This window comes from Protopterus annectens, chromosome 8.part0, assembly GCF_019279795.1.
Source record: "Protopterus annectens isolate FY-2018-M chromosome 8.part0, PAN1.0, whole genome shotgun sequence".
Classification (NCBI taxonomy): domain Eukaryota; kingdom Metazoa; phylum Chordata; order Ceratodontiformes; family Protopteridae; genus Protopterus; species Protopterus annectens.
The window spans coordinates 1,353,311,816-1,353,339,785 of NC_056741.1; the positions used below are offsets into that span (position 1 = coordinate 1,353,311,816).

A 27,970-nucleotide genomic window follows, 5' to 3' on the forward strand; every position below is an offset into this window, starting at 1 on the left:
AAGGTTAGAAGTTACGATGGAAGAAAGTAATAAAGATCTGGAAGATTTTGTTTAACCACATTTGAAAAGGAAGGGAAGCACCAAAGTCATGAAAGAAAGCTGTGGTAGTTGAATTACCTAAGGATGGTAAAGACTCATCAGATCTAGCTGTATATAGACACATTTACATTTTCAAACCACGGTTATAAAGTGTTTGTCAATTTTGGTTAAAAGAATGGCAAGGGTGTTACCAAAATTGATAGATATGGATTGGTGTGGTTTTGTGGAGGGAAGGCAAGCATTTAATAACATTAATAGAGCATGTAAGAAAATGCCTCTGTTGTTGGTTGGTCTTGATGCAGAGAAAGCATTTGACGAGTAAGTTGTGATTTTATGGGTAGGGCAATAGAAGCATTCAATTCCCTAATAAAATAATACAGTTAATTAGGAGGCTATATGAAGGGTCAGAGCAAGACTTAAAAAGAGAGGGCTCCTCTGTGTTAAGTTGTCTTTGAACAGATTAACAAGGCCAGTGTGTACTCTTTCCTCTTTATTTGCTTTAGATTTAGAGCCACTGGCCAAGAAAATAAAGGACTCAGCCAGACATTTAAGAATACAATTGGTATGGTAATCAAAGTTGGCTTTATTTGTAGATGATATTATTTTGTACCTGATAAATCCAGAAAAGGACATCTTAGTGTTACAGAATATGTTGAGACAGTTTCAAGTCTTTTGGGGATATAAAATTAATGAAGATAAAACAAAAGGTTTTAGCCATAAATTATGTACCCACACGTGAACTGGTAAAGCAATACCCATAATCTGATGTCAGCTTTCATTCTGTCTTCAAACCTGTGGGTTCAGATCCGATCCTCAGATCCTGCTTGGTCGTTGCAATAGCTCATGGGAATCAAAAAGCTCTCAAGCTCTTCCCTTACCCATAATGCACCCTTATGAGTTACCTTAGATCTCATTTGCTGCTTTGTGAAGATGTGGTTCTCCAATTGCTCTTAGGCAGCTAAGTGATTTTTCAATATTATTCCTAATACTGTTGTCTTCTAAACTTCCCATAGATAGTTTCATTTAAAGTTTCTGCTATCCCCTTATCTTAGAAAACAGCTTAACTTAATTGTTTAAATACTTTTCTCTCTTCTTTCTTCTTCGTACAAAAGTACCTGATGATACTATTGCTAGTATCTGCCTTTCTTTCTGCACTTTTTAGTGTAAAGTAAGTTGTGTAAAATCTTACCATAATGGTAGATGTCATTGCCTTTACTGCTGCAGTATTCACTACCATATGGGATTCCCTGCCACAGAAGGCCAAATGTCCAGCCAATCTACCAAAGACTACTTGTTGCTTATTTAAAAGGTATGCCGAACATCACCCAAATGCTCCTTGCATAGCATAGGGCATAAAAGTGGTGTTCAGGTCTACCATAAACAAAACTGATTGCCCCAGTAGGAACACCAGTCCAAGGAACTCAGCAGGTAATCTATACATCCGGGAAGGCAAGAGACAGGGGGGATGGAGAGAGGGAGTGAATAGTGCAGCAATGAAGGCAAGGATATCAACCTTTATGGTAAGATTTTACACAACTGTACTATGTCCTTACATTCAGTGCTGCAGTATTCATTACCATATGGGAGAGTGCCAAAGCTCAAGAGGAAACTGGGGAGGAGAAAGGAGCAGAAGATTCCCCTAAAAAGCTATGAAGAATGGCACTAGCAAAACCAACCCTAGTTCTAGAGATGCAATCTAACTTGTAGTGCTTGGTAAAGGTATGCACAGAAATCCAGGTAGCTGCTTCAAGAATAGACGTAGTGTCTAAGCCCTTGAAAAAAGCACCAGAAGAAGCCACAGCTCTAGTAGAATGAACCTTAACTGAAGAAGGAAGGCTCTTGCCATGAAAAGTGTAACAAAAGGAAATAGCAGTAGAAATTCAGGAAGAAATAGTTTGCTTGGATACAGGCAAGTCCCAAAGATCTAGGAAAAGAAATAAATAACTGATCAGATTTTCTAATAGCCTTAGTCCTATCCATATAAACCCTCAGTTGCCTGTGCACGTCCAAAGTACCCTCTCACTGTCATCTTGAAACGGGGAAATAAATAGGCTGATTAACAGCCTGGTTAAGTGAAAGCTCGTTAACCACCTTAGGCATAAAAGAAGGGTTATTGCGCAAAGACACACAGTCCTCATGAAAGATCAAAAAAGTGGACAAGCCGCAAGGGCCTGTAAGTCAGACATCCGTATGGCAGAAGTACGAGCTAACAAAAGAACAGTCTTTCAGGAACAATGATTCAAGGAGACTGAAGCAGCAGGCTCAAACGGAGCCCGAGTCAACTTCTACAAAACAAAGTTAAGATCCCAGGGAGGAAGAACAGGCTTTCTTGGAGGTCTAATATTAAGGAAGCTATTAAGCAATTGTTTCACCAGAACTTAAAAGCTAGAGTAGGAGAAAAAGACAAACCAGTAGAGATGGCCGTTAAGTGTGCCTTAATAGAAGAATAGGCCAAATCAGCATTGAGAAACTCACACAAATAAGAGAGAAACAAAGGAACATCCACTGTAAGTGGGTCCAGGTTGCGAGAGAGACACCAGATAGGAAACCTCTTCCATTTGGATAAGTAGGATTTCTTAGTAGTAGATTTCCTGGCCTCGTGCAGGACTTGCAGCATTTCCTCTGAAAATACGTGTCTATTAGGAATCAGAATCCTGTCATCCACAATGTCAGTTGAAGTGTGGACAGCTGGGGATGGATGAGAGATCCCTTGACTTGTGTGATTAGAGCCACCCTGTGAGATAACTTGTGGTGATTGTCCTTGGCTAGATGCAAAAGAAGAGGGAACCAGTGCTGTAGTGGCCAAAAGGGAGTCACCAACAAGATTTTGGGCGCATTCTGTTGAATTTTGAACAGGACTTTTGGAATGAGAGGAAGGGGAAGGAATGCATAAATAAACATCCCCATCCAAGAAAAGGAGAGGGCATCCACCTTCCATACCAGGGGACCTGGGACTCTGGCACAAAACAGAGGAAGTTGTCTGTTCTGATGGGGAGGCAAAAAGATCCACTTGAGGAGTACTCCACTGGTGGATAATGTCCAGAAACATGTCCCTATGAAGCATCCATTCATACGACTGAGTTAAAGACCTGCTCAGAGTGTCTTCCACAGTGTCTTGACCCAAAGGGATATAAACTGCCAGAAGAGTCGCTTGATACTTGACAGCAAGATCCCATACCAGAAGTGCCAAACAGCAAAGAAGATAAGATCTCATTCTTCCTTGTTTGTTGATATATCATGTCACTGTGGTATTGTCTGTGAAAACCTTGACAGGCCCTGGAGAGAAAAGAGGATGAAAGGCCTGAAGAGCCAGCAGAAGAGCTCTCATCTGTTTGACATTGATGTGCTCCTGCTGATGAGACGACCACACCCCTTGTAGCTTCAGGAAGCCAAATGTTGTCCCCCATCCCATGTCTGAAGCATCTGTGAACAATTCCTGAGAGGGACTAGGGGGATGAAAAGGAATCCCTGGATTCAGAGACAATTCATGAATCCACCAGTGAAGTGGCTGTCTGAGACAAAGTAGAAGAGGAATCAGAATGTCTAGAAATCAATTAAACTTTCTCATGTGAAGTTTGGCCAGAGGTAATATCAGAATGGTGAATGCCATGAAACCAAGAGCTCTCAGAAACTCCCTGGTGGTAATGGAAGTCAGTGGACGAAGAGTATGAAAGAAAGAAATGAGAGTTAAGGCCTTTGGAGGGGGCAGTGATGCAAGCATTGGCACCATCTGAATGCTGCAACCCAGAAAAACATGATCCTGGGAAGGAACTGAAGACTTTTTGAAATTTATAGTGAACCTAAGGGAAGTGGCAAAATGAAGATTTTGCAAAAGGGTCTTTGGAGAGGACAGCTGAATGAGGGTCATCTAAGTAAGGAAGTTTTTGGATCCCTCAAAGCCTGCAAAAACAATCACAGGATCAAGGCATTTGGTGAACACCAGTGGGGCAGTAGAAAGGCCAAAGAGCAAAGCAAAGAACTGAAACTGCCAGGAAGCAGCAGAGAAATGCAAAAACTTCCTGAAAAGAGGATGTATTAGAGTATGGGAGGTAAGCATCCTTGAGATCCAGAGACACCATGTAGGCCTGAAGGAGCAAGAGAGGCAACAGAATTTGAAGGGACAACATCAAAAAGGAAGGTACTTTTACAAAAGTATTTAGGTGAGAGAGGTCTAGAGTAGGTCTTCAAGTGCCCTCTTTTCTGGGCACTAGAAATAGTCTGGAGTAGAACCCTTTTCCCTTTTGGGTACAGGCACCTCTTGAGTAGTACCCTTAGTCAAGAGATTTTGAAGAACCTGTGGAAAAATAGAAGTTGTTTCCAAGGAGGCTGAGGAATGCCCTGAGATTTCCACAACATGAAGTACCACTGATGAATGATCGACAGAACCCAAGAATCTTGAGTGATCCAGAGCCAAAGAGGAAGAGAAAGAGTAATGTGGCTGGGAAGAGACGGATAGTCACACAGCACCTAGTTTGTCTTTAAAAGAAAGCTTTGGAGTCCTTGAAAACTGAGTAGCCTTAGCAGGAGGAGACCATTTGCCACTGTTCCTACCCTTAGTAGAAGGGCAGAATTGCCTACAAACAAAGTCAGGCTTAGTGGGATAATTTCTCTGAATTTTAGGAACAGGAGTAACAAACACGTTTAAGCTTCCTTATCCTGAAGGGACTTAAACAAACCAGCTGCAGCTTCCCCAAACAAAAGTTTAGAATCCAGAGGAGCATCCTTCAACTTCGCTTTAATATCATCGGGTAGTGATTGAAGCCTGAGCCAAGAATGCCACCTAATTACTGAACCATAAACAGCAGCCCTAGAAGAAGCATCTGCTGCTGTATCATAACTACATTTAATAGAAAGATGAATGTCTTGAGAGGAAGTCCCTAGCAAGGAAAGTACAGAAGTTTTACCCTGGAAACCCAGAAATAAGTTGACAGACCTGAGAAAGAAGAGCCAACACAAACCTAGACATATGGGTCTGATAATTAATAGCCCTAAAAGCTAGAGTAGCAGAAGTGTAAACTTTCTTACCCAACCTTTTCATAGTTGTGCTGTCCTTGGCAGAAGGCAATAACTTGGGTGAAGGAAGCAATTGGGGTGGCTTATCAGAGGCCACAGACACTACAAAGGGGTCCAGCAACAGGGCATTTATATAGGAAAGAACAATCCTCAGGCACGCTATAAAACCCATCAGGCTTCTTGGGAGCAGGTAGCAGAGAATCAGGTGCATGAGAAGCATTGGAAAAACCTTCCAGCAAAGCAGCCAAAACAGAAGGATGGAGATTCCATCTGCAGCAACATATAATACCGCTTATGGATATCAGAGACTTGAGCACAACCCCACTTAAAAAAAATCCGGCATCCTAGAGAGTGTGTCCCCAAAGGAAATTTCCTCATAAGGAACTTCTGGTCCAATAGATTCCTCCTTCTCTGACCCAAAGTCCAAAGGAGAAGGAGTTTGAGTAGAATAAGTCAGGGATTCGTTATCAGAATCCATCTCATCCTCAGAAAAATCCTGTTCTCCAGGCCTTTTAAGGGGAGTAGAGGACCAAGGAGGAGCAGGAACTGAAACCCCTTGAGGAGGGTTTAAGGACATTAATGCAGTAAATAGCCCCTGAGTGAAAGCCTGCCACTCACTTTATGGATCCCTACGAGCAGAAGAAACCTGTTTAATTTTTTATTTATTTTTTTAAAGGAAATTCCCCTCCAAAAAACTGAGAAGGCTCAGACCCGAGACAGCAGTCAAGAACCCTAGTAGGAACTTCTTCCCCAACTAAAGACTGAGGAACTCCCCTAAGCCCCTTGGAAAAAAATCAACAGTGGTTCCCCCTGAACGTCCAAGATGGACACATGCAAAGCCTCTCTGGACGTGCTTCCAGCTGGACCCTCACTGGCCTCTGACACAACAGTAATCCGACAACACATCCGGGTGAGCCTCCAAGTTTGTAACAACCTTGGGGGAAGCACCTGGCAGAGGCTGGACAGTGGAAGATTCCGGTCGTACCTTTTTCATCTTCTTCTTCCCTAAAGGCTGACCCTCAGGGCGGGAGATTCCTTATGTTGTATCTTTGGCAGGAAACTTAAGATACTGGTTCTCAAGATACAAGGAAAGGGAAGAAGGTCTACTGCAAAGGTTTTTCAGAGCAAAAGCCTGACAAACAGTACAAGATATATGGTCATTAGAGGCTCCTAGGCATAAAAGACACTTTTGTGGCAGTCTTTCGGTGGAATCTGTTTCCCACTCTGGAATAAACTCTTCCTGGATGACATTAACCTCAAGCAGTACTAAAAAAACAAGAAGAAACAAAAAAAACCCAACAGGGCAGTTGTCTGCAAATGCAAAGAAGTCAACAAGCAGGCATAGGAAGTCCCTGGAGAATGAAAATTTAACTGACAGAAAATGGATGCAGGATGACAGACCGATGGTGAAAAGATACATTCAGAACTGGCGGCAAAGAAGTTCTGTTTATGGTAGGCCTGAATGTCATCTTTATGGCCTATGCTATGCAAGGAGCATTTGGGTGACATTCGGCGTACCTTTTAAATAAGTAACAAGTAGTCTTTGGTAGGCTGGCCAGACGTTCAGGCTTCCGAGGCAGAGAATCCCATATGGTAATGAATACTGCAGCAGTGAAAGTTAGGATATTTCTTTTTACCATTGTTGGTATTTTTTCTCTGGTTCCTGTTTCTTCCTTTTCCTTAAAAAAAGAAAAATAGTAGTAGTAGTACAGAGTAGAATAATTTGTTTCTCTTCTTGTGCTGTATTTTGTTTTGTTGTAATGGTGGATAAAGATAAGATGGCTGGATTTAAAAAGTGTGAGAAATGTGGTCACAAAATTCCTGTCAATGACTCGCATACCTTGTGTGTGTATTGCCTCAGCCCCCTTCACCTGCAGGAGGACTGTGCAATCTGTCATGCATTCAACCACTGAGTATTGGTTGAATGCAAAAATAATCTTATATTAAAAGGTCTTTTGCCTTTTGCCTTCCTCCTTTGATGAGGCAGTTTCTGGAGCTACACAAAAGAAAAAGAAAGTGTAAGCAATTTAGCCCTGCTTCTTCCTCATCCTCTAGAGTCTTAGACAAAGGAAGAAAAAGACCTGTTTTGGAGCCAACTTCACCATCGTATCCTACTGCTAAAAAAGTCAAGAAATCAGATCCAACTGTTTCATCAGATCTGAAGGTGAAAATGTTCAATCCTGTTGAACTGACTGTTATGGATCCATCCCAACTGAGTAAGGAGGACTCTTCAGATCAGATATACCTTCCTAGGACCTGATATTCACCCTCTTTTGACCCAGTCCCTTCCAGGGTTCCATCTCCCTTCCTGGACAGACCTAAATCTCCATCATAAATGTCAGCTCACTCTTCCAGGAGTCTCACCGAAGAAGACGTAGAGAGACTAGTGAAAAAGATTCTCTGGGTGTGGGGTATATCAGGGGTTCTTTTGGCTCCTACCTCTTCTGGTCAGAACCTCCATGTAGCAGCTACCCCTCCTCTTCTTCCTTCTCTGACTTTCTTTGAAGATCTAAAGCCATCGGATCAGAACCACTGGGCATTGTCTGTATGGGATCCGAGGATCTCCCTTTCCACGGATCCGATATTTACTTTGAGGTCTTTGGCCCACTGCAATTCGGAGAACTCTGAGACATAGCGGCCTGTTGGCTCTGAGGTGACGGATTCTGTCGTGGGATTTTTAGAGCTGTCTCTACGTCTTGGAGCCTCGGCTGTTTGGCACCATCTTCGACCTTGGGGAGATAGGGTTCTTTCCTTCTCATGGACAGTCAGCCTTTGAGGCTGTGGAGAGAGTCATGTCTGCCACTGCAGCTCAGACACTGTCTACCCCTTTAGATCCATAACCTTCACCTTTGACAACTCTGTGCATGGTTCCACACTTGGATCTCCCTCAGGGACAGCTGGCACCAAAACTCCAGACTTCCCAACAGGGTTCCCCCACCTCTTCTAATACCTTTCTGGAATATCCCATGGAAGAGGTTCCTAAGAAGAGGACTTGTAAGAGGATACACCTGGATTCCACTGAGGAATCCATCACCGAATACACGGACTTTGATGAGGGCGAAAGATCCCCAAGGTCACCTCCTGATGATGTCTACTGTAGAGACATCTTAGACATCTTAAACCATAGAGGTGGCTGGAAGTCCAGGAATCCTTTGTCTGTGGAGTCTGAGTATTTGGCTGCATTTGGTCCCCATTCATCTACCTCCTGGGTAACCCCACCTGCCGATGAGCTTATTGAGTTGATCTCTCGGTGGGCATGGAATGCCCCGAACACCATCGAACCTATTCCCCGGAGATGAGATAAAATTATTACATCCTCGGAGGACAAATATTTCTGGACAAAAGGTGTATTGGTAGATGCCATGGTCATGGCAGCAGCCACCAAGAAAGAACTTGCCAAAGAATGTTCTTGTATCCATCCTCCTAACAAGGAGGATAGATTTGGAAAGTGTGTTTATGCATCAGCGACCTTCGCTCTAAGGTCCCTGAGTTATCTTTCACATTTTATGAGATTGCAAAGGGATTTGATCAGCGAGCTATCAAATACCCTTTCTGGAGCCATTTCTGAAGAATTACAAACCATGCAATCCATGTGTAACTCTTCCATGAGCTTCATTTCACATGTAGCCAAAGGAAAGAGTAGAGCAGCGGGTTCAGGCATATCTATAAGGAGACATGCCTGGATGCGCTTATGTGACTATCTGCCATGGGCATACATTTCTCCACACCTTAGAGATCCTTCTCCAGGGATCAGTGCAACAGTGGCAAAATGTGGTTCAGAAAATCCAAAGGGTCTTTTCAAGATGTACGTGGAAGTAGTTTCTCCAGGGGCAGAGGGAGGATCTCCAGTGGTAGACACTACCCTGTTTGGCAGATGAGGCCCACAAAATCAAGGTTTTAGTGATACATTCTTTGGTAGGCCCTTCCAGTGCTCCTGGAGGTAATTGGGGGTCATTTGTCCCTGTACCAAAAACCCTGGCTAGAAATAACACCTGATATATGGGGGCAGAGGATCCTTTCCAGAGGATACTTTATACCCTTTTCCCTTCCTCCTCCCCAAAAACAAAAAAATCCCTGTTGTTCCACCCAGTCAGACGGATCAGACAGCCATTCAAGTTCAAAGGCTGCTAGAAAAAAAGAGTCAACCAAGAGGTCCCCCCAGGCCAGAGAGAATCCGGAACTTACTTAAGGTTCTTTTTAGTACCAAAAAAAAAAAACAGGAGACTGGAGACCAGTTTTGGATCTCAGCAAATTAAAGAAATCAGTTTGATACAGTAAGTTCCAGATGGTCATTGTTCAGTCCATTCTTCCGTTTTTGGAAAAGGATGATTTGGGTGTGCTCTATAGACCTTCAGGATGCATACTACCACATAAAGATGGCCAGACAATCCAGAAGGCACCTACGCTTCCGGCTGTGAGACAGTCATTATCAGTTCAGAGCACTGCCCTTTGGTCTCACCCCAGCCTCTAGAGTGTTCACCAAATGCATGGCAGTGGTAGCAGCTCACCTCATACTGCAAGGATTCCGAGTGTATCCGTATTTGGATGACTGGTTCATATCCACCCAAAAAAAACCACCAAAGCCAGCACACCGTCTCCAGTGTAATGAATTTATTTTCATATACCGATTTTGGCTGTATAAGCCTTCATCAGTGCCTGATGTGTCAGACAACAATATCAGTCAATCCATTAATTTACCAGTGCTCTTTCCAAGATTTTCAAATAAAGGTGAATACCTCTTAGACTTATTAGATGTTCACAGGCAATTACGTTTTTACCTACAAAGAACAAAACTTGTAAGGAAATTTGACCAAATTTCACACTTTGGGAGAAGGAAATGCTGTATTTAGGTTGTAGTTCTTTATGGCACAGAAATGGACAGTCACAAAGCTTAACAACGTCCTGTAATTGTTATTTAATTGAATCATTTGTTGACTAGGTGAGAGAACTGGCCCATCTTCAGCATGACCTAAAAGGGCTGCATGGCGAGCATAAATTCAAGCATAATAAACAGTTTAGATTAGCCCATTAACCACCATATTTAAGGGAGAAAGGAAGAAACCAAAGAATGTTATGAAAACAAAAAAAGCACACTGACACAAGGAGAATATGTACAGACATTGGCCAGAAGTCAGGACTGAACCGAAAACCATGGAGTTGTGTGGTAGAGGTACTAATCAATGAGTCACTGTGCTACCCAGCTTAGGACAAAAATAGATGTTCATGGCACCCAACCATGATTTACATGATGTAACTTATAACCTTGAATGGTGATTCATTTCCTTTAAAAACTGATCACATTATCATAACGGATGTTCTTCATCTCACATTGCTGCAGTCCTTACTTATGGGTAGTCCGCTGTCCTCGGTCGGCCCGAATACCAAAGTATTAGGCTGACGTCGGTCATGGCGCTCAGAACTGACATCAGAGCGTCAGGGTATAAAAACGTATGACCGACGTCATATCCTCTGTCTTTTTTGCCGCATGGTCCGATGCAGAAGCAGCGTTGCGAGTGCCGTTCGGCGTTCTGAAATTTTCGAATTCTGAGTTTCAGACCGAAACCAAGTTGGGCTAAGTACCCCGTTGGGGAATATTATTGTTTTTTCTTGCCTCAGTTAATTCCGGATGTCAGAAAAAGTGAATAATTGTATTTCTTGTGGGAAACAGATACCGCATAGGGATTATCACTCTCTTTGCATTCCTTGTTTGGGACCGGACCACGCGTAGTGGTGTCGGTTTTGTGCTAGGTTTAATAAGCGCACTATAAAAAGAAGGTTAGATTGTGCTAGGTTAGTCTTTGGGAAGCGGTGTAATTATAATATGCCGTCGGATCCTCCGACGCCCGCTCAAGCGCAAAGACAAATCCTTGAAACCTAGACAGGTTGATTCGTCCGTTTCGGACGCCGGTCCTGCAGAAGCTACAGTAGAGCAGGCGGATCTGGCTGAAGTTTGTTGAGTCTCAGGGGGACACTTTGATTTTGCAGGATGTGGCCTCCCAGGAGTCAGGTCAGGCTGAAGGGGCCTCTCAAGTTACTGTTCTCCCTTCTATGCCTAAGGTGGTTAGGCCTTCTGCTTCTATTCCTAAGGCTTCTTCTAAGGGCAGGTCTGTTTTGCCTTCCTCTGGTGTCCCTCCAGGTACTTCAGGGTCTGTGCCTAAAAAGCACATGCTTAAAATGGCAGAAGATTTGATTACTTTAATTAGAGGTTCTATGCCCCCTCCTGATAAGAGGCCCAGGGTGGAGCCAGAGTTGGAAAGTTTGGATCAGGCCTCAGATGACTCTGAGTCTTCTGCTGAAGATATTCTAGATTTTCCTCCTTATTCGGATTCTGATGCAGAGGATTCCACTCCTTCTGCTTCTCCTCCAGAGGATTTTTCATTTTCAGAAAATCTGCATTCCATGAGGGAGCATTTTAAGTGGGAAGGACAGGATTTCTCTGATTCAAGGAAGAGGCTTAGGGAATTCTTGTTTTTGTCACAGCATAGACCCTTGGCTATACCTCCTGTTTTGGATGTTGTTCAAGATGTTTTCTCGGAGGCTTCCCTTAATCCAGATTCTTTGCCTCCTGCACCAGTTATATACAGATATTACAGGGTGCCTGAGGCTCATAAATATCTGTATAAGAGTCCTAGGGCGGACCCAGAAACTATTAGTCAGGGGCCTAAGGGTGTTAGAGCCTCTGTTGTAAAGAATCCGGTTCCTCTAGATAAGGAAGCGAGAGCTTTGGCTAGATGGGGTAAGAAGGTGTATACCTCTTCTACTTTAGCAATGAGGGCTTTAAATTGCCAGTTTCATATGTTGAAGTATCAGAATTTCCTCCTTTCTCAGCTAAAATCTAAAGTGGATGCTTTGGCAGAAGGCATAGAGTGTAAAGAATTGCAGGATTTAGTACATGTCTCTGAACAGGTGGGTAAGCATTCTTTGCAGTGTGGTTTTGATGCTGTGCAGGCCTCTTCTAGGGTGGCTGCCACTGGTTCAGTTCTTCGCAGGCACGCCTGGCTTAAGGATCAGAATTTGTCCGAGCATGTTAAATCTAGAATTCTGGATGCCCCTTTACAGTCTGAAGTTTTGTTTGGTCCCCCTGTGGAGTCGGTTTTGAAGAAAATGGAAGACAAGGCTAAGTCTATGCAGACTGTTAAAGATTTTTTGCAGGTGCAACCTCCAAAGTTTAGTAGAAATTGGCCTACTAAGGGGTGGACCTACCCTTCTTCTGATTCTCAATCTAGGGGTAGATCTAGACGTGGCAGGGGCAGAGCTCACAGTACATTCAGGCCTAGAACTTGGAGTTCGCCTGCACAATCTGCAGGTGAGGGCAGGGGCCAGTCCTTTCGTAAACAGGCCCAATGACCTGCACTTTCAGCTGCCAGATTCTTCTTGCCTGGCAGCTCCTTTGGGAGGAAAGTTAGCACTCTTCAAGCAAAACTGGCTTTTAGTCACCCAGGACAAATGGGTATTGGACATTATAAACCGAGGCTACAAGTTTTATTTCCATACATTGCCTCCTTTCAAAGGCATGCCAGACGTTCCTCCTCGGCAAAGGATAGAGGCTCACAAGCAGATTTCTTTGCTTCTTCAAATAGGAGCTATACAGCCAGTTCCTCTGTCAGAAGTGGGACTAGGATTTTATTCTCGCCTGTTTCTAGTACCAAAGAAAGGGGACACGTGGAGACCAATTTTGGATTTATCTATCCTCAACACTTATCTGGACATTCCAAAGTTCAAAATGCTGACGTTACAACAGCTGTTACCTCTGTTGGGAAAAGATCACTGGATGGTAACTCTGGATCTCAAAGGGGCTTATCTTCATGTTCCTATCAGGCCCAGTTGCAGGAGGTACCTGCGTTTGGCTGGAAATTTACATTATCAGTTCTCTGCATTGCCCTTTGGCTTATCTACTGCCCAGAGTGTTCACAAAGGTTCTGGCTCCAGTGATAGCCTTTTTCAGGTTGAGAGGAATACAGATTTATCCTTATTTGGACGATTGCCTGATTATTGCACAACACAAGGACGAACTTCTTCATCATCTACAGTATGTGATGGTAGTGTTAAGATGCCTAGGGTATTCTGTGAACGAAACAAAGTCCAGTCTAGTACCCTCTCAGGACATGTGCTTTCTGGGTGTGAGACTGAATACAGCTTCCCAGATGGCCTTTTGACCCCGGACAAACAAAGAAGCCTTTCTCTTTATTTCCATCAAATGTCTCTACAGTCCAGGCTGACTGCAAGGACAGTCCTTCAAGCCTTGGGGTTCATGGCATCTTGTATTCTGGTGCTTCCCAATGCCAAACTGCATATGAGGAAGCTTCAATGGTATCTCAAAATGTATGGACACAACACTGCCAAGATCTAGACACTGTCATTCCAATAATACCTTGCATTCAGAAGGAATTTTTGTGGTGGGCTCAGGAATGTCACCTAAACAAGGGACTCTCTGTGACCCGACCAGAGGCGAGTCAGATTTTAACGACAGATGCCTCGGACAAGGCCTGGGGAGCACACCTCAATGGAAAATGGGTGCAAGACACGTGGCCTGTCAGACTTCAACATTTGCATATCAACTTGAAGGAGATGTTAGCAGTTCAATTTGCATTGATGGCTTTCAGGATTTACTTCACCCAGGACAGGTGTTGATTCAAACAGACAACACTACTGTCATGTGGTACATCAACAAGCAAGGGGAACCCATTCTACCCTCTTTGCAGGCAAGCGATGATTTTGTGGGAGACTGCTCTCAGTTTACAACTCAATCTTCAGGCAAGGTTTCTACCAGGAGCACAGAACTCCTTAGCAGATGTGTTGAGCAGACAAATTGTGGATCCTCACGAGTGGAAACTGGATCCTCATGTGTTTCAAAAGTTGACAGTGTTATGGGGGACTCCAGACATAGATCTGTTCGCTTCTCCACTAAATTACCAGTTGCCAAAGTTTTGCACAAAATGTTTCATCCCACAGCTTGGAAGGTGGATGCTCTATCATTCAGTTGGAGCAATCTTCATGCCTATGCCTTTCCACCTCTGCCTCTCATTCCCAAGGTACTCCTGAAGGCCAGAATAGACAAGCCATCCATGATTCTGATAGCGCCGGATTGGCCTCGACAGCACTGGTACCCACTACTGAGGAGTTTAGTACGGGAGCCTCCATGGCCTCTACCTTTGATTCCGCATCTTTTGTCTCAGGAGGGCAATCACTTCCTCAATGTCAAGATTCAGTCTCTGCATCTCACAGCCTGGCATATTCTGTTCTAGAGTTTCACAACAGCAGCTCTTCAGCTCGAAAACATTTTCATTTACATTTTCCTCCCTAAATATTCTAGGTATATTCACCCCTGGATCACTGGCCATGGAGAAACGAGACGAGAAAACAAGTTTCACAACAGCAGCTCTTCAGCTCGAAAAGGAAAAGAGAATCCAAATGTAGAATACGACAACAGCCAGTTCACCAAACTCGATTTATTTGCTGTACAGTCTCTAGCGCCTCGGCTTAACAAAGCCTTCAAGGAGTAAATTACAATACATCACTATTACCTATTTATACACACACCTATTAACTAATTACATAATTAAACAATCATTAAACAATTAAAAAATCCATTACCTTTTAAAAAGACAGATTTATTTATATTACACTTTTCCAGCAGCAATCCACATTCAGTCCCTTTGGTGTAAGTGTCTGATATTTTAAAATAAAAATTAATTCTTTTTTTAAAAGTAAATTCTTCATTCTTTCTTCACTAGCTCCCTTACTATCAACCTTTTCTAATACAGATGCCTTAAAGTTAGTTATATCAGAATTATGGAATTTAACAAAATGTTGAGCCAAAGGGCTCTCTAATTTGTTATTTTTTATATCCCTAAGGTGTTCCATTATTCTCACTTTAAACATTCTTTTCGTTTGTCCTATATAGAATTTTTTACAACCACATTTAATCGTGTAAATAACTTGTTTGGTATAACAACTAAAGGAACCTGTTGATTTATAACTTTTTCCATTAATATAATGAAAAATATTCTCCACATGAGAACAAATTTTACAATTTCCACAGGGCATTGTACCTAAACTACCTATTATTCTATCTATATGAGAAATAGCTGGTTCAAATTTAGTGTGTACTATCATATCTTTGATATTTCTCCCTCTACGATAACTAAATATTAATTTTTTCTTCATCATCCCCTTTAATTCTTCATAATTCTGTAAAAATCGCCAAAAATATGATATACAATTCTTTATGTCATTACTACAAATATTATATGTGGATACCATAAAAATACTATCCATGTCTCCACCTTCTTCATTATACTTTTTTTCTCTATACTTTTTATTTTGAGACTTCCCATTATACCTCTTTCTAAGTATTTCATCTCTACTTCTTTTTAATACTTGCATATCATATTTCCTATTTTTAAACATTTCCATCGTATTATTAGTTTCTTTTAAAAATTCATCTTCATTATTACATATTCTGGAGATTCTTAAGAATTCACCGTATGGTATTGATTCTATAGTATGAGTAGGATGGCAGCTAGTGCCCATCAGAAATTGATTAACTAAGTCAAATTTCCTATGTATGCTAGTGGAAATATGTTTTCCTACAGTTCCTTTTAAATTAATATCTAAAAAAGAGACATTATCTCCACATTGTAATCCATCAAATTTGATATCAAATCTATTATTCTGAATATCTTTTATAAAATTGTCAATTTCAGATTTGCCTCCTTTACACAAAAAAACCAAATCATCTATGAACCTAAAATAATGCATAACATGTGTATTAACAAAATAGTGTGTATAAATACATTCAGATTCCATTAAACCCATAAAAATATTGGCATACATGGGTGCAAAAGCTGCACCCATTGCAGTGCCCTGTATTTGATGATAAATTGTATTATAAAAATAAAAATAATTATTCTCCAAGCAAAATGTTACCAGTTCCATTATATAATGAGTTAGTGGATAATCTCCCATTGATTTGAACACTGCCTCTAAACCATGTATATTTTTAATATTAGTGTATAAACTACTAACATCTAATGTTAACCAATACATATACTCACACCACACAACATTCTTAATTTTATTTAAAAAATCAAATGAATCTTTAATATATGATGGCAATTTTATAGCTTCTTTTAGCAGCACTTCATGTAAAATAAGTCCTAGATTATGCAAAAGTAGTTACTAGCGAAACTATCGGTCTACCTGGAGGGTCATTTATATTTTTGTGCAGCTTTGGTAAGCAATAGAACTGTGCAAAACTACAATCACTTATATTTAACTTATATTCTACATCACTTTCATTCCAATAACCTAATCTAAGACCTTTTTGAATTAGTTCCATATAATTATTTTGAGACATTGTCAATTCCGCTAAAGAACTCTCCCTATATACTGATGTATTGGTTAACAAATTCATACACATCTTAACATATGCATTATGATGCATGATAACTATTTTATTACCTTTGTCAGAAGGCTTTACTATCAACTCTTTTTGTCTAGAAAATTTAATTAACTCAGACCATTCATTTTTGGTTAGATTAAAATTCACAGTAGAAGTATTTACATTTTTTACAATTTCATCAATCTCAAAATTTATCATAGTGGAGAAATTCTTGATGCCCTCATGTATAAAAGGTGGTACAAACTTCTTGTCCCTTCTTATTTTAGTATCTATAGTACAATAAGCGTTTAGTTCACTAAAGCATGATACAAATGATTCATTTATAGATTCTCGGTCATCTTCAAAATCACCACTATCTAAACTACTTATTTCAGACTCTTTCTGTTCCACATTCTCATTTGCAATACAATTGAAATAGTACCATAAATGTAATTTTCGTATAAACTTAGACATCAATTTTACACTGGTACATTTTCGGAAAAACTGTCGGAACAAATTTCAAGCCATGATTTAGTACTGTATATACATTTTCATTAATAAAGCAGCCGGATAAATTCACTACTTTGTTACAAGCATTAAAATTAATACCATTTTGTCCTTTTGTTATCGCGCCACGGGCGATATGGTCCTCCCCTATAATTCTCTTGTTCTGCATACGTTCTTTTGTATTGTTGTTGCCTCCCTGCTGGTCTATAACCGCCGAAATGTTCAGGTAGGAAGCAATCATCAGCCGGTGATAAAGGGGGAAAATCATGTTCTTTTTCATTGTAACTCGGTGCTCTATTTGGTTGTTTGTCAGTGTACCTGAAAAAACTTTCAGTTCTCGCTTGCTGATTATCCTTCACATTCGAAAAGTTACGGTTGTAACGTGGTCTCTGATTGGCTCCGCCGAAAAAGGCAGTACCATTTTCAAAGTCTCTCAGGTCTCTTGAAATTTTATGAATCTTCTGTTCTATACATTTGTTTTCAAGAATGTGAACCTTTTCTTGAATATCTATCAAGCAAGATTCAAATTTAGTTCTGTCCAGTGTAGCCGATAAATTCATGCATAACAAATTGATGTCTTTTTTAATATTAGCTAGTTTCACAATGTCCCGCTCTATCAAAATTTTCAACCATTCTATGGAACATTGATGCGCTGCTTTTTCCCATCTGTTCATAAACACTTTATCAGTTGCGCATGAGGAAACAAAAGGTTCTGATGGAAATTTTATGGCTCGTAAGCCTCTGGGCACAATATTCAAATCAACATACCGTTGTAAACTGGTATAGTTGTAATGTTTTTTTTTGTTGACTATAGTTGTAATGTGTCAGCATCTCTTTATCCATTAAATTTTTAAGCTTGGATAACAGTACCTTAATTTCACCTGAATATTCTGTAGATCTTTTACCAACATGGGCAAAAGGGTTAGTGTCTCTCTTGCTTCTAGTTTCGGCAAAAAAGCGTTCCCAAATCGGGATACCTGAATTAACCTCTACATTTCCTTCCGTTCTGTTCATGCTAGAATCCATATTTCGATTAAGAAAGCCTTCTATGGACCGCTGGGAGGTATTTACATTTTCCTCCCTAAATATTCTAGGTATATTCACCCCTGGATCACTGGCCATGGAGAAACGAGACGAGAAAACAAGTTTCACAACAGCAGCTCTTCAGCTCGAAAAGGAAAAGAGAATCCAAATGTAGAATACGACAACAGCCAGTTCACCAAACTCGATTTATTTGCTGTACAGTCTCTAGCGCCTCGGCTTAACAAAGCCTTCAAGGAGTAAATTACAATACATCACTATTACCTATTTATACACACACCTATTAACTAATTACATAATTAAACAATCATTAAACAATTAAAAAATCCATTACCTTTTAAAAAGACAGATTTATATTACACTTTTCCAGCAGCAATCCACATTCAGTCCCTTTGGTGTAAGTGTCTGATATTTTAAAATAAAAATTAATTCTTTTTTTAAAAGTAAATTCTTCAGAAGAAGGTGGAGACATGGATAGTATTTTTATGGTATCCACATATAATATTTGTAGTAATGACATAAAGAATTGTATATCATATTTTTGGCGATTTTTACAGAATTATGAAGAATTAAAGGGGATGATGAAGAAAAAATTAATATTTAGTTATCGTAGAGGGAGAAATATCAAAGATATGATAGTACACACTAAATTTGAACCAGCTATTTCTCATATAGATAGAATAATAGGTAGTTTAGGTACAATGCCCTGTGGAAATTGTAAAATTTGTTCTCATGTGGAGAATATTTTTCATTATATTAATGGAAAAAGTTATAAATCAACAGGTTCCTTTAGTTGTTATACCAAACAAGTTATTTACGATTAAATGTGGTTGTAAAAATTCTATATAGGACAAACGAAAAGAATGTTTAAAGTGAGAATAATGGAACACCTTAGGGATATAAAAAATAACAAATTAGAGAGCCCTTTGGCTCAACATTTTGTTAAATTCCATAATTCTGATATAACTAACTTTAAGGCATCTGTATTAGAAAAGGTTGATAGTAAGGGAGCTAGTGAAGAAAGAATCAAGAATTTACTTTTAAAAAAGAATTAATTTTTATTTTAAAATATCAGACACTTACACCAAAGGGACTGAATGTGGATTGCTGCTGGAAAAGTGTAATATAAATCTGTCTTTTTAAAAGGTAATGGATTTTTTAATTGTTTAATGATTGTTTAATTATGTAATTAGTTAATAGGTGTGTGTATAAATAGGTAATAGTGATGTATTGTAATTTACTCCTTGAAGGCTTTGTTAAGCCGAGGCGCTAGAGACTGTACAGCAAATAAATCGAGTTTGGTAAACTGGCTGTTGTCGTATTCTATATTCTGTTCTAGACCCTGGAGGGTCTCAGCTTCCACAGCAAGTTTTGAATGTTATTTTGGAGGCCAGAAGGCCTAGTACAAGGAAAGTTTACGCAGATAAATGGAGGAGATTTTTTCTTTGGAGCAGAGCGAAGGACTTTGATGTTTCCAAGCCTGATTTAAGTGTTTCTCTTCAATATCTTACTGAGTTATTGGACAAGGGTTTGTCTTTCTCCTCGATAAAGGTTCATGCTGCAGCCATTTCTGCTCACTATGACTGTGACCCTCCTTTTTTTTTCCCATCCTTTGTTTAAGCAATTTCTTAGAGGGGCAAAGAACATAAGACCCCCACGTAGAGCTCCTACTCCTGCTTGGGATCTCAATTTTGTGTTGGAAAAACTTACTCTACAACCTTTTGAGCCTGCAGCTACTGCCGAGTTAAAGTATTTATCATGGAAGACTGCTTTTTTGTTGGCCATTACCTCTGCAAGAAGGGTTTCTGAATTACAGGCCCTTATGGCAGTGGAACCTTTCCTGATTTTTCATAAGGATAGGGTATCTTTGCGTACTAATCCTTCCTTTATGCCTAAAGTGGTTTCTAGTGTGGCCTTGAACCAAACTATTCATTTGCCTACTTTTTATGCAAACCCCAAAATAAAGGGAGAAGATTTTGCATACTTTGGATATTCACAGACAGTTACGTTATTATTTGAGCAGAACCAAGGGGTTCAGGCAGTCTCAGCAGTTGTTTGTTTCTTTTGCTTTGGGTTCTCAGGGGAAACCTGTTTCAAAACAAACTATTTCTAAATGGATTGGGTTTTGTATTTCTTTCTGTTATTCCCATCATGGTAAGGAGGTTCCGGCTGGGATCAGACCTCATTCCACTAGAGCTACTGCCACTTCTACTGCCTTTCTAAGGGGGGTAGCTACAAAAGATATTTTGGAAGCAGCCACTTGGAGTTCAGTACATACTTTTTCCAAGCATTACCACCTTCCTCTTTATTCTAAGTCTAGGGCTAGATTTGCCTCTGCTATATTACAGGGCATTTTAGCAGCCCCTAATGCTTTATGATTTTGCCATCCTCCCTTTACCTCTGCTTTGGGATTCTACCCATAAGTAAGGACTGCAGCAATGTGAGATGAAGAACATAGTACAGTTTTGTACCTACCATAAATGTAGATGTTCCACATTGCTGCAGTCCAATTTACCCTCCCTCCTTCCCCTCTGTAGTTTGGCATGGTAATATGGTTTGGGTGATGGTTGTTGTTGGGCCTGTTTTTGGGAGGTATCCTGTTTTTGGGCTGTGGCCTTTCTTTTTAGGGCCTTCTGACATCTGGGGCAAGAAAAGACTGAGGATATGACGTCGGTCATGCGCTTTTATACCCTGACGCTCTGATGTCAGTTCTGAGCGCCATGACCGACGTCAGCCTAATACTTTGGTATTCGGGCCGACCGAGGACAGCGGACTACCCATAAGTAAGGACTGCAGCAATGTGGATCTTCGAACATCTACATTTATGGTAGGTACAAAACTGTACTTTTTCTCTTTATAGAACAAAAGGAGTTCTTTGTGTATGTGTGGCTTCTAGGGTGAGTTAGGGATGCATATTGTGCCTGCTAAGTAACCTAGTTTACCTCTCTGTGATTGGCAGAGTGACAAACACCTTACAGACTGGAAAATGTGTGTGTATGTGCACATGCATGCACACATTTGTGTGTGTGTGTGTATGTGTACATGTGCGTGCACACACTTGAGTACATATGTGAATGTTTATGTATTTGCCTGTATATGTCTATCTGCATATGAGCTTCATATGTCTTTACATTTCCTGTAGAATTTACTCGTTTATCGTTTTTTAAAAGGGTGAGATCCGCTAGACACATACTTGTTTTTATAGGTGACCTGTGAACTTAAGTTTGCTCAGAATTATTCATAATGCAGATAGACCTTGTGGGAGTAAGACCCAGGTCTGCAGGATGCACGTCAGTTACAGTTTGTTACTGCCATTGAGTTGTGTACCAGTTTTGGGGTTGATTTCAAGAAAATGCCACAGCTAGATGTCATTGTGATTGTCTAGTTTCCAGGGTACCTCATTATACAGAAGACTCCTGTTACTAACTGACCTATAAGAGTTAGGCTTGAAATATAAACAAAACTCACGAGGAAACTGAACTAAATGTTTTTTTTTTTTTTTAACAGTGATGTTGTTGTTTGAACTTGCATGCATAGCTCAGTGGGAGTATCAGGTAGTCATCTTGTGAATGTTAGATGGGTTGTTGCCAAAAAAAAAATGTGAATCACAAAATGTTGTGAACTGCTTGGGTGTTTATCTGGAATGCATACTAGGAACTAATGTTTCTTTTGAGCTTTCAAGACTGACAGCATGACAGCCTTTTCCCTGAGAACTGGGTAGAGAAATCGAAAGGTCAATTGAAAAAAGTATAATTTAAAAGTGTCCAGCATTCTAACAGAATTTCTGTTATTCTCTTAAGGAAAAGGAACGGCTGGGTAACTTGGAAAAACGATATTATGCAGTCAGTGGAGGAAAGACATTTCCAAAGACATCATCTGCTTTCAGAGAGGTAAATAGATAATTCACAGCACTGCATCATATTTAGTTTTTCCACATATGTGAGTTTTCTTTTAACTACAGCATATATCAGCCAGGGGTTGTGGTCAGCATTTTAAGCAGGTTCTCCAAATAACCTCTTTCTGAGTAGATTACAAGCGAGTTTTTGTTGAGATAGAATATTGATTAACCAACCAAAACGCACATTGAACTGAGCCCAACCAGCAACCCAGAAGTGAAGTTCTGATGAAGCCCTGATATAAGGGACAAAAGCGCTTGACTGAATTGGAGGAATTTGTGTAGATATACAGTAAAGTTCTGCTTTTTTAAAAACACTGTTTTTTCCATTGGAGTTCTGTGGCTCGACTTTTGGGTTCCTGGTTTGAGCTCCGTTTAGTGTGTGTTTTGGTTAGTTATTGAGTTTTCTTCATGCACACAAAATTTGTTGTTGTCATAGAATACTGATTCTCTTTCTTAATGATAGTTTTTAAGGGATTTGTTCTGCTGAGACCAGTGCTACCCATTTTTAAACCACAGAGGCTACAAGAGCTTGAGGGAAAGTGCTTCTGACTTGCCCTTTAGTTTCTGTCCTTCAAAATACACCATTTCCCTTTCAGGGTCTCACACATTTTGGATTTCTAATACTGTTGTGTCCACTAGTAGTGAACATCACTAAGTCGTACCACACAACTGTCTTTCAAGATGCCATTTCACAGTACATTCTGTTTGTTATAGGTGGATGTCCTTCAGTCTTTAAAGGCCATGTAGTAGACAACAGTTATGTGTCTGTTAACATCACAGTACATATGTATAGTTAAGTGAAGTTCCTTAGAGACTGTAAGACATTCAGTCATATGGTTTCATTTTTAGAACAGGAAAAATGTAAAGTGTGACAAGATGGTTGGTTAAAACTGTACTTTGAAGTGGAGGTTAGTCACAAATGAGTAATCTTTCCCAATTTTCTCTAGAAATTCTTGTAGGTTTGCATAAAACACGTTACTTCTCTTCTGCTGATTTGCTTCATTAGTTTTATCTCTCAGTTAAATTGTTGGCAGAGTAACTGCTTTACCTAGAGTACGCAGTAGCTTTCCATTATACTGTACAATTGATGTCATAAAATACCCATTTTCTGGACTGCTTATTTACTAAGAAATCGTGTCTTATTTTATTTGGTTATCTGCAATATGTCTGTGTAGTTTGAACTGTAGTTTGGTACTAGAAGTTGGGGTAGAAAATAGTAAGACAGCTTAGTTTGAACTTCACTCTGCATCTTTGATAGGGGTTGCAGTTTGATTTTTTTCATAGTCCCGTAGCTTGCAGCTGTGTAGTGTTGCAGAATCTTTTCCTTGTCTGCCATTAATTGTAATATTGCTTGGTCCTACAGTCTGTGGTAGCTCCAGCAGGGATCCACCAGTGGGTCCTGAGATATGGGCACCACAGAAGATGTAATCCAAAGATGATCCTGGATGCATACATCTCCTTTCCACCATGACATCCTTAGGAAGTCAGAGCAAGTTATAGTACCAAAAGGTTTACTATCAAAATTTCGAACCGCACTCCGTCGACTGTACTATCGTCGAACACGGAAGTTCGAAAACGGGAATGCCGAAGTCAAAAAAACAATCTAGGAATGGTTTTAACATGGGTCGAGGTAGGTGTTCAGTATTATTCAGAACTACAAACATCTCACCTACCTCGACCCATGTTAAAACCCATTCCTAGATTGTTTTTTTGACTTCGACATTCCTGTTTTTGAACTTCCGTGTTCGACGATAGTACAGTCGATGGAGTGCGGTTCGAAATTTTGATAGTAAACCGTACCAAAAAAATGACGAAAGTCTAGCCTCAGAGGGAATCCACTTTAGCAATATGCACCAAAATAGGTGATAATGTATTGATATGAACGTGCTTTTCAGAAGTTACAGAGCTTGAAAAGTATAACATTGTTAATGATAGAAACAAGATCCTTCCAGCTTTATTACATTTCATGTCGCTAACCATTAGTGACTTTGCTGTTTTTTTTATGTGTTCAGTCCTTTAATACTGACCAGCTTTGAACTAATTACTAACTCATTTCATTAGCAGTTTTGTAACTGTTTTAAATTATTTCCTTTCTTAAAGACATTTTGCCTGCGGCATTATTTTGTGCATTGTTGAGTGTGTTCAGCTTATCGTCATGAACTTTGCCCTTTGAACAGGAAGTACTTCATATCTCAGAGCCTACTGACTTTTTAGAGGAAACTAAACTGCAGCATCCCTCATCAGGACCAGCTGCTGCTTTATTCCCCTCTTCTGCCACCATTCAGTCGTATCACAAGATGCAAGAGGTAACCGTACTAACCACTTCTGCATGCCAAATGGTCAAGTCAGTGGAAATAAATTATCCCTTCTTGCTCAGGTTATTTAATTTTTTTCTCACATTTTAAACTTGGTCTTGGATAACTTAAAAATGAGGCATGGAGCACTAGGAAACTGAATAAATTATGCTGCCGTACTCTAAAATTAAACTATGTTTTAGGCAGAATGAATACACAGTACATTTTTGCCTGGCAATTTGGTCTTTCTTGTTTTGTAGGGAATTCTTTTTCCATGGAGCAAGTAAAAAACAAGTTAATTTGTGGGCTATGGCCTTTGTATCCCTAACTTGATATGTAGCATTCACTTTTATGTTCTTTTTAGTCCTACAAGGGGCACTTAGTCCCTTTTATGTCCTGTCATCAGCCTTAATAATTTAACTCACGGAAATCTACCTCAGCTGCTACAGTTTTAGAAATACTCATTTAAATAGCCTGTCTGAAACCCCCTGGCAGTCCTGTCTTAGTAGGGTAACAGTTGGATCTCAAGGGACTCCGGTCACTGCTGTGCCAGTTCTCAGCTCCCACTATCTGTTTATTATCTCTCCTGTCTCTTAAAATCTCAAGGGCAGCCTCATAATTTCTCTGTCCATTTTCCCAGCACAACCAGTACCTTTTTGATTGTGTTACCTCATGTCCTAAGGTGTGTTTTGTATCCTCCTTCATTCCTTGCTGGAACTTCAGTGGCTCTAGAACATGAATGAGAGGCAGAGGCATTACTAGTTCATTATATGCATGTAATGCATGATTGTTCTATAATTTATTTTGGATCTTTTTAGCAGTATTTTATGGCCAGTAAAAACAAATCCACTGACTTAAAGGCACTGAAAAAATGTGTCCCACACAAATACCAGTTCTCTGTTTTTACCAATGCTGCATTGTCCACCACCACACCTTGGGTTTAGGGGCAGGCACTTTTGTGACACAGCATTCTTTGACAGACAGGAAAATGAAAAGCTGTGTTGAGTAGAAATCAGCTGTATGAACTGTATGTGTCATCTGGGTAAGCACTTTTTGCAAGTTTTCCTTAAAGCCTCATTTTTAAAACTCCCGTGATCAAGTTCATTTACAAAAAAAATGGCAATGAACAGGGTGATTAGGGGTATTTCATCTGCCTTTGAACTTTCACTAATTGCATTTAATTTTGCTTATGTACCTCTTTCTAAATGTGATGCTTTGCTGCAGTTGCTTTACTTACATTGCAAATGTTATGGCCAGTAAAATGGCTATCTGATGCATGTCCTGCATTTACATCCCAGCATTGGGGAAACATTGTACCAAATGCTAAACAGGCGTCAGACTAGAAGAAAAGAAGAAAAATGGGTACATTTGTTTTTTATTAATTATTTCTTATCATGAAGGGAGTAAACTTTGTTAAAATTAGGACGTTTCCTTATTTTGCCTGCAGGAGGAGCCTTTCTAATGCTCCATTATAAACAGAAACATTATGGCTCTGTGTTGCAACATTGCTGGTCAGTGATAATACCGTTTAGAGAAGTATGTTCATTGAAAAATTACCTAGTTATGCTGACTAACCACTGTGAGGTAGGAGTTTATGTTCTGCCAGGCAGTATTACTGCAACAAATTATATTAAATAAATGATAAATAACAGAGTGTGCATTTAAAGGTTTGAATGCATGTTTTGGACCTGTTTAGTCATCTGTGAGTGAACATTCTTAAACATCCTTTCAATCCTGAGAACTGTACAAAAATATTTTATTGCAGATCATGTAGTGTATTTTCCTATGTGTACTTGATCTATGGGTTGAGGAGAAAAATGACTGAAAGTAGACTGTGTTTATGTGGAAAAGCTCTTTCACTAAATGAGATTGTTTGCATTCCTCTTGCCATTTTGTAAATACAGCATTTATTAGTAGAAAATAACCATTTGGCTCAAGTAGTATTCTCTGTTATACTCATCTCTTCGTGTTTTCAACACCCCAGTTAGTGTGTGATTTTTCCCCTTATTTTCTTGCTGTTTTTGTTGTGTGCATACTTGAAGGTGGTATGATTTCCAGGTGTTTCTGATATATGTACAGGTCTGGTAAGAGGATGTCCTTCATCCATAAATGTAGGACTGTGTATGGTAGACCTCAGCCCCATTGCATTTCCCTAGTGTGGCATGGGCTCAAAAAAAAGAGGATCCTATGGTGTCCCCTCATCTACCACTTGTGGATTTTCAGCCCTTTTGGCAGATCCAAGCCAGCAACTTCTCCACCATATAGTTTTCTACAGCATTTAAGCTCTTCCACCATCCCGCAATGCACCTGCATCTTCACTGTCCCTCAGATCTAATTTTCTCCAATGTGCAAAACACATCCTCAAGCATTCTGATCTTCTTGAGGTAAGTGATTTCATTTTGGTTCTTTTTTTCCTGACATTTATTTAGCGAACTGCTTCTCTGTGTTTTTGATTCCTGCATTTAAAAACAAAAAGGAAAAAATATATATATGTATATATATATATCTATATATATATATATATATATATATATGTATGTATATATATATATATGTATATATATATATATATGCTATATATATGTGTGTGTATATATATATATATATATGTGTGTGTGTGTATATATATATATATATATATATATATATATATATATATATATATATATATTTTATTGTTCTATTTTACATGGTCGACTTTTCACAAAGTCGACTTTCATATGGCCGAGATGATATGATCGACTTTCGGAAAGCCGACCATGTAAAATAAACACAGAAAACACAATGAACACGTACCTTAAAACTGTTAGCAGGGGGGCAAGCTCCCCTGCACCCCCCAGTGGGGGGCTCCGCCACCTCACCCCCGTAACTTAAATATACCAATTCCGAGATCGCACTACAATGCGGAAGATGGAAATGTTACCATTCCACACTGTACAGAGATAGCAAGCGGTTCCCCATGGTCGGCTTTTAGAAAGTCGATCATATGGTCTCAGCCATATGAAAGTTGACTTTGTTAAAGGTTGATCATGTGAAGGGGACCCATATATATATATATATATATATATATATATATATATATATATATATATATATATATATGCACACATTCATTTAGCCAACAGATATATTACCAATGTCTAACATGTCGAAAGCAGTGCGGCAAAATCCCAAAAAAGCGATCACAAGAGTTGCGAATCGCAAAGTATCGTCCCCTTTTTGACCCATGGTAGCATTCGTTTAGGTGGTTGACGCGTCGGAAATGTCGAATTCGGTGTTGTTTATGACGTTCCAACCGTTCGGCATTCCGAAATTTGTGGTTTAAAGTTGGTGTTATGCATCATCAAGCAATGTGCACTCGATCAAATGAATGTATTATATATATATATATATATATATATATATATATATATGGGTGTATTTCTGCTTATTGAAATTACACAGTAGTAAAGTAAAATCTCAGAGACATCAACACTGAATATCCACTACAACAAAACCTTAAAATGCTGAAACTTACTACAATGAAAAAGCAACTACATAGATTAAACAACATTTCAACTGAAACACTTGCATATTTTTACATTCTTGCAGGGGGCAAGCCCCCTTGCACCCCACATTCCCTGCAAATTATATATACCAACTCCGAGATCAAACTACAGTGGGGAAAAAGGTCATTTTCATGTTCTTCACTGTTCCACGATGTCTATTCAGAAGCTCCGAGTGCTGCGTGACATCAGCAGTAGCCTTTTCGTTGTAGTAAGTTTCAGCATTCTAAGGTTTAGTCATAGTGGATAT

The 27,970-nt window shown here is 39.8% G+C and overlaps 1 protein-coding gene across 8 annotated transcripts in view; it reads left to right on the forward strand.

The window, feature by feature from the left end:
* The window catches only part of PHLDB1 (pleckstrin homology like domain family B member 1), a 2,201,164-nt gene that overhangs the window by 1,558,007 nt on the left and 615,187 nt on the right, over positions 1-27,970 (forward strand). For 4 of the 8 annotated variants that reach the window (XM_044080920.1, XM_044080924.1, XM_044080926.1 and 1 more), the window contains 2 exons: positions 21,784-21,873; positions 24,059-24,187. In XM_044080920.1, the coding sequence (XP_043936855.1) occupies positions 21,784-21,873; positions 24,059-24,187 (219 nt within the window). The remainder of the gene's footprint in view (positions 1-21,783; positions 21,874-24,058; positions 24,188-27,970) is intronic. The other 4 variants (XM_044080921.1, XM_044080922.1, XM_044080923.1 and 1 more) reach the window with 1 other exon arrangement.